This window comes from Entelurus aequoreus, linkage group LG01 (genome assembly GCF_033978785.1).
Source record: "Entelurus aequoreus isolate RoL-2023_Sb linkage group LG01, RoL_Eaeq_v1.1, whole genome shotgun sequence".
Classification (NCBI taxonomy): domain Eukaryota; kingdom Metazoa; phylum Chordata; class Actinopteri; order Syngnathiformes; family Syngnathidae; genus Entelurus; species Entelurus aequoreus.
Genome location: NC_084731.1, coordinates 36,841,880 through 36,855,396, shown reverse-complemented (window position 1 = coordinate 36,855,396; position 13,517 = coordinate 36,841,880). Strand labels below are relative to the sequence as shown.

Sequence of the window (13,517 nt, the reverse complement as noted above, 5' to 3'; positions counted from 1 at the left end):
ATAGAACGGAAGGCTCCAAATGGAAGTAGTCCAGAGAGTTTCAGTTTCGTTTGTAATGTATTCCATGCCAGAGGGGCAACATTGCTAAAAGCTCTTTTGCCAAATTCAGTCCGTACACGAGGAACAGTTAAAACATACGAATTGTTAGAACGTAATGTGCAATAACTGTTTTTTCTTTGTAACAAAGTACACAAGTATGGAGGCATTAAACCTAAAAGAACCTTATAAATGATAGTTAGTCAATGTGTGTATCTGTGTGCACTCAATGAAGAAAAGTTTGATTTCATATACAGTTGGCAGTTGTGAGTGAGACGACGACAGCCAGTAACAAGTCTTAGTGCTGAATGAAAAACTGTGTCCAAGGACTGGAGGCATTTAAATGACGCACTAAAATAAAGCATGTCTCCATAATCATTTACCGGCAAGATAGTCGCTGTCACCAATTTCTTTCTGACCTTAAGAGAGAAGCAGTTTTTATTTCTAAAAAAGGAAACCAAGCTTTACCCTAAGCTTAGAGACCAAGTTGTTAATATGGGCTTTAAGTAAAAGCTCCTGGTCGAGAGTAAAACCCAAGTACTTGTAATTTAAGACCTGCTCTATTGGGTTTCCTTTTGATCTGACAATATTTGGAATGTTTTCCAGTAGCACCCTTGAATGAGAGAAAACCATTAGTTTGCTTTTATCTGTAGTGAAAACCAAATTAAAACCAAATAAGCGAGCCTGGATGACATTAAGAGCCGTTTGTAAAAACCCAAAAGCCTGAGTGATGGAGGTTGAACAGCAATAAATAATGGTGTCGTCTGCTTAAAAATGGTACATTGCATTTGATAAATTGTTACAAAGATTTTTTATGTAGATAGAAAATAAAATGGGCCCCAACACTGAGCCTTGCGGAACTCCTTTGGTAATGTCCAGTAATGAAGAGGTAGTCCCAGCCACCTGTACACATTGTGTTCTGCTGGCAAGATAGTCTGTGAATTTGTCTATACAAACTGAGGACAATCCACAAGGCTGGCTACAGGGAACATACAATCTTTGATTAGTAAATTTAAGCTACAGGGAACATACAATCTTTGTTTAGTAAATTTAAGATATGGAAATTTACAGATCTTGTACTCCTTCAAATCGCAACAATTATGTACAAAGAAAACAGGCCACCTGAAAATATACAACAATTTTCCTACACAAGAGAGGAAAAAAAGAACAGTTATAGCACAGTGTTTAATAACACTTTCAGACACTATCATGGAACAGAAGTAGTAGCTTACACCTACTTCTTTTTGGATATGTTGAATTGTTAGTTATTAATAAATTGTGATTGTTTATTGTGCTGTACATTAGTTTTAACATTAATCAAATAAATTAAATCGAAATGCTGCCAATAATGAGTTTTACTCAGCCAAGCTGACATAATGCTGTGTGAGTGTCCCACCTTGCATTCCAGGAGGTGGCTGCAGAAAAGGTGGAGGCTGGAACAACTGATGTGGTTTCTAAAAAGCCAGAGAGAAAATAATATGACGAGTCTACTCTTATCAATTTGTGTTTAATAAATAACAAAACGCACCTCAATCACGTTAGCTGGAGGTGGACACCCTGGGGAAGAACTGTTTGGTTGCACAGGCTCTTGTCTGAAACTAAAACAGGGAGACATCAACTAAATGCACATTCATAAAACTAAACACATACTATAAACACAATTACTAACTTTTGGTTCTTTAGGGGTCTGGCAACCTCTGCATACACTCTGACTCCATCGATACAAAGGGGAACAGGTTTTGTCAGCAGAAGATCAACCAAGCGAGTCACTTGCTACAAAAGAAGGCCCGATGAAAAGATTTTAATGCAGCACAAAATGCATCCATCCATGTACAGGTCAGGGGCCGTACTCATCAAGCTTCTTAGAGTGCCATTTTACACTTAAGTCCTGAAAATTTGCGAAATTTAGTCCTACTCTCAAACTTAAGAATAAAAGCTTTTTATCAACGTTCTTAAGTCTAAGAATCACTCCTACTCTCCACGATATTTAAGAGACCTTCAGAGGTGTCTTAAGTGGTTAGGAGTTGCCAGCAGGGGATGGCACTGAGGCGAGAGACGTGCGCGAACGTTCATCTTTGTTTGATGACGAGCAGCTGATCAAACGGTATCGTTTAGACAGAGCAGATATTATTTTTGTCACAGATTTAATAATTTTCCATTCCTTGTTGATTTCTGCATGTGGCTGCAGTGAGTTAGTATATATAGAGCCACCCACACCAGTTTCAAATTAGTTGCCTAATTAATGAATTGGAAAGAAAATGTTATGAGAGTAGCGTATGTGTGTGGCACACACATACGCTAGGTTACAGCATGTGAGGTGAGTGACGTCAGTGAGTGTGTGGGCGAGAGAAGAGAGGGAGCGGTATTGTGAGTGCGAGCGGGGACTAGTTTGTTTTGTGTTGGATTGGCTGTGTGCAAGCAATCAATAAAGCAAGATTTGCAACTAATCTCCGGACTCATCATTCACTCTAAAGTCGTCCGCTGTGGAGACCCACTTTCGGGTAAAGTGAAGACATCCTGGAGAAGTGTCTCCCCTGCCTCTTTGTTACGGTCTGGGAGCAGGAAGCAGGAAAGGTGCAACAAAAAGGAAAGATTTAGTTTTGATTCATTGCCAATATTGTTTGTTTGTTTTGTATTATTTTGTAGTTCATTGTCAAAATATACACTCCCATTGTCCACTTAAATATTTCTAAGATATTTCTTTATTCTTAGACAAGGGATTCCCTTCCGTGATTGGTCATTTCTATGGACACAGAAATGACGTCACCTACAATTCCGTTTACGGCACATAGTAATGTCGTAATTCAGCTCTGAGTGTGACACTTAAGATTCAGTCCTACACTTCGCTGAAAGTGTGAGTAAGACACTTGATAACTAACTTTTAAGTGCAGCTTTCAGCGGAGAATTTATTTACTCTTAAGTCAACTCTTAGCAGACTTCTTAGGAGTAATTCTAAGAAGCTTGATAAGTACGGCCCCAGAAGGGCAGCAGCTCAGTAGAGAAACCTAGACTTTCCTTTCCCAAACAGCTTTGGTCAGCTCCTCCTGGGGAATCCCAACTAACCTCCTTACCCCTTGTTTAAGTCCTTTGCCCTCGATTTTGCACATTGACATCAGCCAGGCAAATGGTTTCCAAATTCTAATGTAAGGTTAAAAGGGGAATTGCACTTTTTTTTTTTACTTTATGTTGCCTATCGTTCACAATCACTCTGAAAGACATGACAGATGTGTTTAAGGCATTCTCACTCATTAATAAAAGACCGCTTACCGGGGAGCCAATGAGAGGTCTTCTATTCCGCCCATAAAACCCAATAAAAAAACATAAAAAAAGCACCAACAATATTCCATTTACAATTCAGGACTTGTATATTAACCAAGTATTAGTGATATTGTTATTATAAGCGCTAACGCAGACGCACTATTTATAGCGGCGCCGTGATCACTAGCGTGTGTGCCTATGTTTACATTATCGAGTGGTGACCGGTTTCCTCGCTTCCCTGCCCCCTGTAAGTTTATTTTAGATCATAAATGATGCCTCTCACCTGGATAGTAGAAAAACGAGGACATAATCAGACATGTTGGTACCCTTTGACAGCAAATTTAGACCCTGATATGGCGAAAACAACACGAAAAGAAGCTTGGATTTTTATTCTTCATCTAAACGGCACTATAACAAGATTCTATCAGTTGGAATCCTATTGACAGCAGACATTGTACAGTAAGTGATGTTTTATTATGTTTGTCAGCTCTCATGAAGTCCGCAGTGAGTGTTAATCAGTGATGTTGCACAAAAACATAACGAAAGTTGTGATGCGTTTTTGAAATTAATGCGCAGCGTATCCTTATAATAAGCAAAATATGTAAATATTAAAGGCCTACTGAAACCCACTACTACCGAACACGCAGTCTGATAGTTTATATATCAATGATGAAATCTTAACATTGCAACACATGCCAATACGGCCGGGTTAGATTAGTAAAGTGCAATTTAAAATTTCCTGCGAAATATCCTGCTGAAAACGTCTCGGTATGATGACGTTTGCGCGTGACGTCACGGATTGTAGTTGACATTTTGGGACACCATTGTGGCCAACTATTAAGTCGTCTGTTTTCATTGCAAAATTCCACAGTATTCTGGACATTTGTGTTGGTGAATCTTTTGCAATTTGTTTAATGAACAATGAAGACAGCAAAGAAGAAAGCTGTACGTGGGAAGCGGTGTATTAGCGGCCGGCTGCAGCAACACAAACACGTAGCCGGTGTTTCATTGTTTACATTCCCGAACTATGACAGTCAAGCTTTACCATTGGCCTGTGGAGAACTGGGACAACAGAGACTCTTACCAGGAGGACTTTGAGTTGGATACGCATGCTTGTGGAGAACTGGGACAACAGAAACTCTTACCAGGAGGACTTTGAGTTGGATACACGCTACCGTGAGTACGCAGCTGCGGCTTCCAAACATTTGATCGCTTGCCCGTACGTGCGTGCCGCTATGTGCATGTCACGTACGTAACTTTGGGGAAATATATGTGCTGTATGAACTTTGTGGAGGTGAACGGTACTTTGGGCTGTGGGATTGAGTGTGTTGTGCGGGTGTTTGATTTGTATTGGCGGGTTATATGGACGGGAGGGATGAGGTGTTTGTTATGCGGGATTAATTTGTGGTATATTAAATATAAGCCTGGTTGTGTTGTGGCTAATAGAGTATATATATGTATTGTGTTTATTTACTGTTTTAGTCATTCCCAGCTGAATATCAGGTCCCACCCCCCTCTCACAGCATCTTCCCTATCTGAATCGCTTCCACTGCCCTTTAATCCTTCACTCTCACTTTTCATCCTCGCTCAAATTAATGGGGTAATCGTCGCTTTCTCGGTCCAAATCGCTCTCGCTGCTGGTGGCCATGATTGTAAACAATGTGCAGATGTGAGGAGCTCCACAACCTGTGACGTCACGCTACTTCCGGTACAGGCAAGGCTTTTTTATCAGCGACCAAAAGTTGCGAACTTTATCGTCGATGTTCTCAACTAAATCCTTTCAGCAAAAATATGTCAATATCGCAAAATGATCAAGTATGACACATAGAATGGACCTGCTATCCCTGTTTAAATAAGAAAATCTCATTTCAGTAGGCCTTTAAATGTCATTATAAGTGTGCCCGTTACTACATTACATATACTGTATACTTACAGAATGTATATAAAACCTTAATGGAGGTGTTTGGATGTTTTTAGGGATTTTGTTGGCAGAATAGAGTGAATCCCATAGGCTTCATTGTAAGCAGACTTCTGATGGCATTTATTTACAATTTAGTATGCATTAAAAAAAAAAGAAATATTAATATATATATATATATATATATGTATATATATATATATATATATATATATATGTGTGTTCTTGTCTTACCAAATGACCGTGAACGACAGGCAAAATTCCCCCAAAAGTGCACTTCCCCTTTAAGGGAAATGCACTTTAAGGGGTGTATAGCCCTCAAAATGAAGTGTAGTTAGGCCAACAATTGCAACCAAATAATTATAAGCATTACTGATTTTAACAGTAATGACGCATATTTTTTATCATCAGGTAATCAATCCTCTGCTACTCCACGTAAGTACTGCCATGTTGTTTTTATTTTAAAAAATGTGTGTCATTCGAGCTAGCTAACATAGCCATAGCTACTAAACTATGACATCAGACTAGCAGCAAACGGACTTCACTACAATTTACTACAATTTCTGAATGATTTGACAATCTACTTTCAACATTTACATTAGCCATGTTTAAAATATTGTTCTTTATTTTAAAATTGGTTGTCATGTCCAAATAAAGCAACTATTGTAGCTTATTATGTGGTGAAAACATAGTGGAAAACGATTGCCGTCTCATTTCTTAAGTTGCGTTTTGTTTCAGCCCAGTCTCTTCAACGTGTCCTGGCTCTTCCATGTGGTGCCCTGCTTGTTTGAAGTGCCGTGAATGCCTGCCCTGTGAGGCATCCTAACCAGTTGAGCCACCACATCTGACTTCTCTCAATGTGGAGGAGCAGTGACTTTACTGCAAGATTCTCATTGATGGCGAAGTTTCTCACCCTATCTCTAAAGGAGAGCTCATCCACCCCTCGAGTGAAGTTGTTTTGGTAAAGATATGAACATAGATTGGCTAGTTAAGTGAGAGATTTTGCCTTTCAGTTTAGCTTTCTTTTCACCAAGACCAAGCCACCTCACAATCCATTTTTCCCTCGCTAATGAACAAGACCAAAAAGGTTCTTCTCATTCAATCCATCCTTTTCTGGGCAAGAACCATGCACTGGGATTTGGTGATACCGATTCCCATGCTAGACGCTTCCCACTCAGATGCAAACCGATAAAGCGAGAGCTGAAGGTCACCGCTTGATCAAAAGCCAGCAGAACCACATCACCAAATACATACACTGCATACATATTTGATTAAATACGGCACCTCATGGGAGTCCATGTCAACAAAGCAGAAGCAGTTTGCTCCAGGTGTCTTGGCTTTGATGAGGCGGACGTTCCTCTCATCTAGATATGCGAAGGGATCCAAGGCTTTGAGGATGGTCTCCACTGTGGTGGTGGGCTTTATATTTTTTATGATCATGGCTATAGAAAGAAACAAGGAAAATGTAGTTTGCGAGGCTCTAATAATAAATAGACGACACAGATATACTCACTTTTACTATTCTTAAAAACCGATTTAGATTGATGGGACTTTTGTTGAGAAGTGCTATGGTTGCCCCAGGATTCAGCCTCCTTCTCACTTTCTTGCTGCTGAAATTGCTGGTCCACCTGCTGCTGCCAGGCTTCTGGGGTCAGGTCAGAGTTGCGCTGCCACTGGGTGGTGGCTAAAGGCTCAAGGGGGCCTTTTGGTGTGGACTCATTTAGGCTGGGCTCAAAGTCTTCTCGGGGTTGGTCAGGTCTGGACAATTGTGATGGCTGGGCTGCAGGTAAGGTCTGATGGGCTTCCTAATTATTCAAAAGATTGTAATGAAAACAAACATTGTCTTAATTCATTCAACAGTATTTTTAAAGAGAAACTCTGCATGTCTAAGGACGTTTTTTTTCATGTAGGCCTTACTTAGTATTCTGAGGGCATTCAATCGACCGGAACTGGACTCTTCAATTGTTCTTGGTTTTGGCACTAGCTTCTAGATGAGAGCTGACAAATCTCAATGAGCATGAACTGCTGAAGCTTACTTAGATTAAAAGTATTCTCAGACAAACTGTACAGTCCAGTTGCAATCCATTGAAAGCCCTGAGAAAATAAACCACACTTACATTAACACGTATATCATGCTGATTTGGATGGGAGTAGCTCATGGAAACAGCTTTAGTGCCAATTTTTAGGGACCCCTGCAACAAGAGCACACACATTTATTCAGAATTATCCTATTAAAGGGTAAATGTTGACAGAAATAATACCAGTGACACCCAAAATGCACTGTGGGAAGAATACTTAGAGTGGTCTGCTGAACCAATATCCAATATCATCCGTGAGTAAACTGTGTAATATTGCCGAAACTACAAACTAAGGCTGCAAGTTGCAATGGTTGTCAGTGTACAAATTTACAATAAAACGAGCCATCTTTTTTAACTGAGTGAAACCAACTCATATTCATATTGTACTTAATTTGACGAAGTCTGTAACCTAAAGTAAGACATTTCCATCACAAACAGCAAATTCACAGCGAGAGAAACTAAAAGATTGCTTAACTTTTAATGAGTGTTGATTTGCCATTGTATCAGGTCTAGAATAAATTAATTTGACTTATGTTGGAAGGTTTAGCAAAGCAATACAAACAAAACTTTAACAAAAGACAAAATCGCAGGAATACATTCTTCTAAAAAGATATCTTTTACAGAATTGTTATTCTTGCTTAGAAAAGGCACATGTTACACCATAAATAAGCAGTTTCTTCTCATGACAGCCGACAAGTTGCTGTTTGGTTTATCAACAGTATTTTAATGACCAGAGAAATGTTGTAATAATAGCAGCACCAAACAATAAGAAAGACAGTAATACACTGCCTTTGCCTTAGATATGACAGCCAGCATGGTCCATGTATCAAAATGACTAAAAAGAGGCTGAAATCTATGAGGTCAGAATTCACTAGTGGGAAAATTCTAATCTACAGTACATGAATTATACTGAAGATGAGGACCAAAGCAGTTGCCAATCATCCTTAACTGCCACCGGAAAGCAGAAAGAAGATAGATCCAAAGAGTACTAACTGGAACAAAAAAAATGTCTTGCACACAAATTGACTGAAAAGAGGGTTAAACCCATGAAGTCAGAATTCTCTAGTGGAAAATTTCAATCTACAGTACATGAATTATACACAAGAGAATCAGATTGAAGACGAGGACAGAAGCAGCTGCCAATCATCCTTCTTAACGCCCACCGGAAAGCAGAAAGAAGATAGAGCCAAAGAGTACCAACTGGAACTACCAATTTTCTTACACTACAAACCTGAGCAATTCAGTCTATGTAAACCATCAATGCCTGCAATTAATAGCATGGTAATCCACCTGACATGCCAGAGAAACCGCACTTTGAACCAAAAATGTGTTCTACTTCAACTTCACACTGTGAGAACCATGAATTCCACAAAGCACTCATGCAGTATTTCAAGAATGGTTACAAAAGCTGAGAAGTTGGGGTATCAACTATTTAGGCCTAAAGAGCCATAGTGAGAGCCAGGGTTGAAGAACTTCTGACCCAGAGTGGCAAACCAGTAACTATGTAATCCATACACCCCAATCAATCCCCAAAAAATCTTATCTTCGTATTACTGCAATATCCTACTATCCCTAATAAAAGTTGTCGTAGACCAATTGCCACAGCAAGGATATGTGGCCAAAGAAAAACCATAAAAACAAAATGTGGTCTTTTCAGAAGACAGGGTTATTGGATGAAAACTTCAGATATGTAATCAACTTAATGGCAAAAGGTCGCTTACAGCTCAGCGATTGTAATTACTCAGCTTGCCAGAAACCATAAAGGGATCATTTGCCTCTTTCAGAGATCTTGCAAAATTGGTGCATCAGTCGTAACAATAGAACCTGGATTTACTAGACGACACTACAAGCTCACAAAATCGCTCTCAGATGATTGGATGGCCCAAAACATCCAAAGCTAGCACATTGGGATTTTATTTTATTTATTGTACCATAGCACTTTATCACAACACTTTTATTGGTTAAATAGGAGATATGTTTTACTGTCCCATAGTGTGATGATTATTTGTGTTTTATGATGTCTTTATGTATTTGCGTCCCTTTATGTTGTCTCATTCTGCCGTGATGCTGAATAACCATTTGCACAACCATTTTACCTCCAGGTATCAAAGAAACCTGGACATCCATTTTAGTATCTGGTGTGACATGAAATACTTGAAACAGCTACAATTGTTTTCAACACAACAGGACAGGATACAGTTGAACTCCACACTAGTTGCGGCATGGCCTTCCACACAGGCATCGTTCTGACACTAGTTGCGGCATGGCCTTCCACACAGGCATCGTTCTGACACCGTTACAGCGCTGATATAAGCTCCGATACTGGAAAAATAGAGGTTGACCTTCTCTCATTTTATGTCGGTGCTGTTCACAAATAAAAACGAAAAAGCCTTTAAAAAGGAGTGTAAAAGTGGCAAATACTTCATCTTTGAAATCGTAGGTCTAAGACAATCCCATTTGAGCTTTAGTTTTACCACATGTAACTTGTGTAAACAGTTATTTTAGATCAGTGTCACCAAACCTTTATTTAGCCTCAGAAGATATTCACATACGAAAAATCTCACAGCACACCAACCAAGTGAGCCAAGACTAATTCTAATTGCAACAAGTGGATAGACCGATTATATGCGTACTTTCTGCCATCTGTTCAGATTCAATTGTTCTGCCTATCTACATGCATCTCTGGGATAGACAGATGAACAAACATTCGTAGTGAAATCATTTTTGAATCTATAAGTAAAATTGGAACATTTTCCGCCACACATTTGATCTCCCACAACACACTAACCTACTGCAGCACAGCGGTTGGAAAACAGTGTTTTAGAATATATTTACCAAACACAGGTCAACAAATCAATCCTACCAAGGTTTTGTGTAATCAAAATTTAGCCTGGCGTAAAATATGGCCAGAACTATTTGGGCTTAAAACAGCATAGACTGATTCTTTAATCTCTGTAGTCAGAGAAATTAAATTGGGAAAGCGAAACACTTCTTCCCCTGTTCCATTACTCCTTCCTCATCTACTAAATTGCCCTCTCGACCCCTCGTAATCCTGATGGGCGAGGCGGCCTTGGTAGTGTGACGAGGATAGGCCACCTTGTTGGACTCCATGAAGTGGACTGCATCCTCGAGGTTTAAAAACTCCACATAGGCCGTATCGTAGCTGTAACCTGGGGACAGCATTTGAAATACAAATGGGTTTTTGTTAGTCAATTCCAGTAACCACGGTCATCTGCTAAAACACAAATGACAGCAGTTCGTGAAAACATCGAAATGAACATTATTCTGTAAAGGAGCTCTGGTTAACTTAAAATACATACCTTCTCAGGAATACATTTTTTTTGGTTAATGGTTATGCTAGTCCATCTTCTGATGATTGACATCTAAGCAGTCTTTTGCAGGAAATGCTTTAAGGTCTCAAAACCTATGTTCCAATACAGTTGAGTGGTGTGTTCCACAGTTCAGTTACAGTGTGATGTGAAATTCAGGCTTATAGCAATTGTAAAAAAGTACCTCATAGTTCTTTGTACATTTGGAAAAAACAAACAGCCTTTGAAAGAATAAACAGGACTCATGCCCACAACAACTTTCAGTCTTATCAAAATGTTTCACAAACAATCTCCTCTTCAATCTGTTGAAATTTGTATTCATTCAGAAGACCTACATAAACTGTCTCTGAATGATACACACAATGATCCTCCTCTTTAAGTGCTGGCAATGGACCAACACCCCCAGACATGGCAAATGATGGCATTATGGCTTTACAAAAAGACAACCCTCCTCTTCCTGCCCTTTGTAACTGAGCGAGACCACACAAGGCGAAGACAACAAATGCAACCACGAGTACAAAAAAAGAGAGAGTGCGAAGATTTGAAAATGCGTAATATCGAGGGACATTTAAGCGATCGAGTGCCCCAAAACAGTTCCTCAAACTAACAGTCATTACCTGGGACAATGTTTTTTATCTTCATCCCCTGTTGTGGCACACCATCCGGGACTGTTAAAGCGCCAAGAATCTGCAAAGAAAATGATACTATATAATTGCATAGCTCTACAAAAGGTGTTTTTCCAATAACACACACACAGTAAAGTAAGCTTGTTGGATTACCTGCTCCATCGTAGCAGTCTTTGGAATCCCAAAAATGGATATAGTTGTGGACACTTTGTCTTCCACTGAGGCATTCCTATAGTCCTGATCCTTTCATGCAAGTATTCATCAAAAATAGTTGTGAAACACACCATTTTCAACACATTTATGACACTATAATAAACTCTTACCTTAGAACCAGATTCACTGAATTCTAGAGGCATAGCTGGTTTGGACTCCTTAATCGGTTGTGTTGTTTGGAGATCCTCCGGTTTGAACTCTAAGTTTCTTACAGAACCTGTCCTGTAATCAATGTCTCTATAGTCTTGATCCCTGGCCTTTACGGTGCTACGGTTTTGGAAATCCTCTAGTTTTTCTATATTGCCCCTTGTCTGTGACTCACTTTGTGGAATATCTTTGTTTGGTCGCTTAAAACTATCATTTGGTTTCACTGTCTCATGAGTGGGCAGGTTTTTGTCTCGATGGATCGCTTCACACAGCGTGGATTTGAGTGGACTTTGTTGTGAGGGTCTTTCTGAAAGCCAGTGTTTATCCTCATTTTGTCTTACAGACGTGACAGGAAGGGGAGTTCTTGCAAGTAGTCTAGTGTCTTGTGGGGGGTTTCTACTCATTGGAGTAAAGTCGCCACCATGTGAGAAGGGGACATCTTTTCCTGGGAAGTCAAAGGGTGGTCTGTCCCTCTCTGCAAATGGGAGTGGACCTGTACTGTTCACGTCTCTCCTAAAACCGGAAATGTAAGCAGGCTCAGATGCACCTTCTTTACTTTTATTCACATCAGGGTAAGGGTTTTTCTTCTTTTGTCGCTTCTTCCATTCCTCTGCAAGAGTCATCTCTTCCCCACTTCGATAGTCCATAAGGGGACTACCACTTGAATCTGTACCCTCTCTAATTCTGGGCAGCTTTTCTGTACTCGTTAAGACTGAACTTTGTAACTCAGCTGCATCTACAGGCCTCTCAGATCGTGTCCTGTCCTTTGGAGGAACATCATTCCCAAATCTTAATGGAGAGCGCTCCCTGCCTCCAAATTCAGCCTGGGGTGGAGGGTGATTCCTAAAATCCCTATCAGAATCAAATACACCTCTTTGATTACACGGTGGCGGTCCTCTTCTGTCAAAGTCCATCGTCATTCTTTCATGGGGAGACATTTCCATATGAAAACCATCGTTATCACCAGTCTCTATTGGAGGCCACGTGTCCCTAAATCCATCATTGTTGTCCATTCGATCCATGGGAAAGCCTCTTCTGTCATCCACGTTGGGATTATTTAACCATGAAATTTCATCAGGAAATATGTCCCTGCCTCTCATGTCCATAAATCTGCTGTTTTGCATATCTCTGCCTCCAATATTAACAGAGTTCCTGTCAGGTCCCATGAAACCTGGTGAATTCATGATTGTGTCTCTGACATTGCCATCATACTGCTCTCTGAAACTGTAATCTGGCCTTTGATCTGGTCTGCAATAATCTCTGTTTGGCTCTCTGTCACACATATCCCACGGATCCATGTCGTGGCCTCTTATTGGTGGACCTTCCATCCTCCTCATGTCCATTGGTGGTCGATCTAGAGGGGGACCCATGTGGCCCATCATCTCATCTCGACCCCTAAAATCAGGCGTAGGGCGATTTCTTCCATACATGTCTTCATGATGATTATCCCTGTAATAAAGTAGATGACTATTAATCAAACAACTGCAATAATCTAAGGGTGTACTCTGACTAGATTATCCAGACTGTCCTGGAATTGGGCACCATTTGCCCCCCTCATACTGGCCTCACACAAACTACTTGTGCTTGGATCCATTTGCTTTGCTTCCACACTGTAGTATTGCATTCCTTATGAGTATTTTCCAGTTATGGATTGTTTTAAATCTTTATTTTAATTCCATTATAACATTTGAAGGCTATAATTAAGAACCAGCAAGGAACGATAACATACAGTCATTATATGACTGTATACATTATACGTGTGCATGCAATCATTGTACACCATCTTGTGCTAATAAAAAATGGTCAATAAAAAATTAATTTTTTCACATCTTTATTTACAAGAATCAAATTAAGTACTGAAAAGAGTATCGATGAATACTGGTAAGGAATACCGATATTGGCATCAGTATTG

The 13,517-nt window shown here is 39.9% G+C and overlaps 1 protein-coding gene across 2 annotated transcripts in view; it reads right to left on the bottom strand.

Annotated features, from left to right (window-relative positions):
• rbm6 (RNA binding motif protein 6) overlaps positions 1-13,517 on the bottom strand; it is a 49,082-nt gene that overhangs the window by 21,537 nt on the left and 14,028 nt on the right. For both annotated transcript variants that reach the window (XM_062049328.1, XM_062049329.1), the window contains exons 3-12: positions 11,569-13,054; positions 11,399-11,488; positions 11,237-11,306; positions 10,387-10,460; positions 7,330-7,404; positions 6,726-7,017; positions 6,497-6,654; positions 1,706-1,809; positions 1,565-1,634; positions 1,433-1,490 (exon numbers count right to left, since the gene is read on the bottom strand). In XM_062049328.1, the coding sequence (XP_061905312.1) occupies positions 1,433-1,490; positions 1,565-1,634; positions 1,706-1,809; positions 6,497-6,654; positions 6,726-7,017; positions 7,330-7,404; positions 10,387-10,460; positions 11,237-11,306; positions 11,399-11,488; positions 11,569-13,054 (2,477 nt within the window). The remainder of the gene's footprint in view (positions 1-1,432; positions 1,491-1,564; positions 1,635-1,705; positions 1,810-6,496; positions 6,655-6,725; positions 7,018-7,329; positions 7,405-10,386; positions 10,461-11,236; positions 11,307-11,398; positions 11,489-11,568; positions 13,055-13,517) is intronic.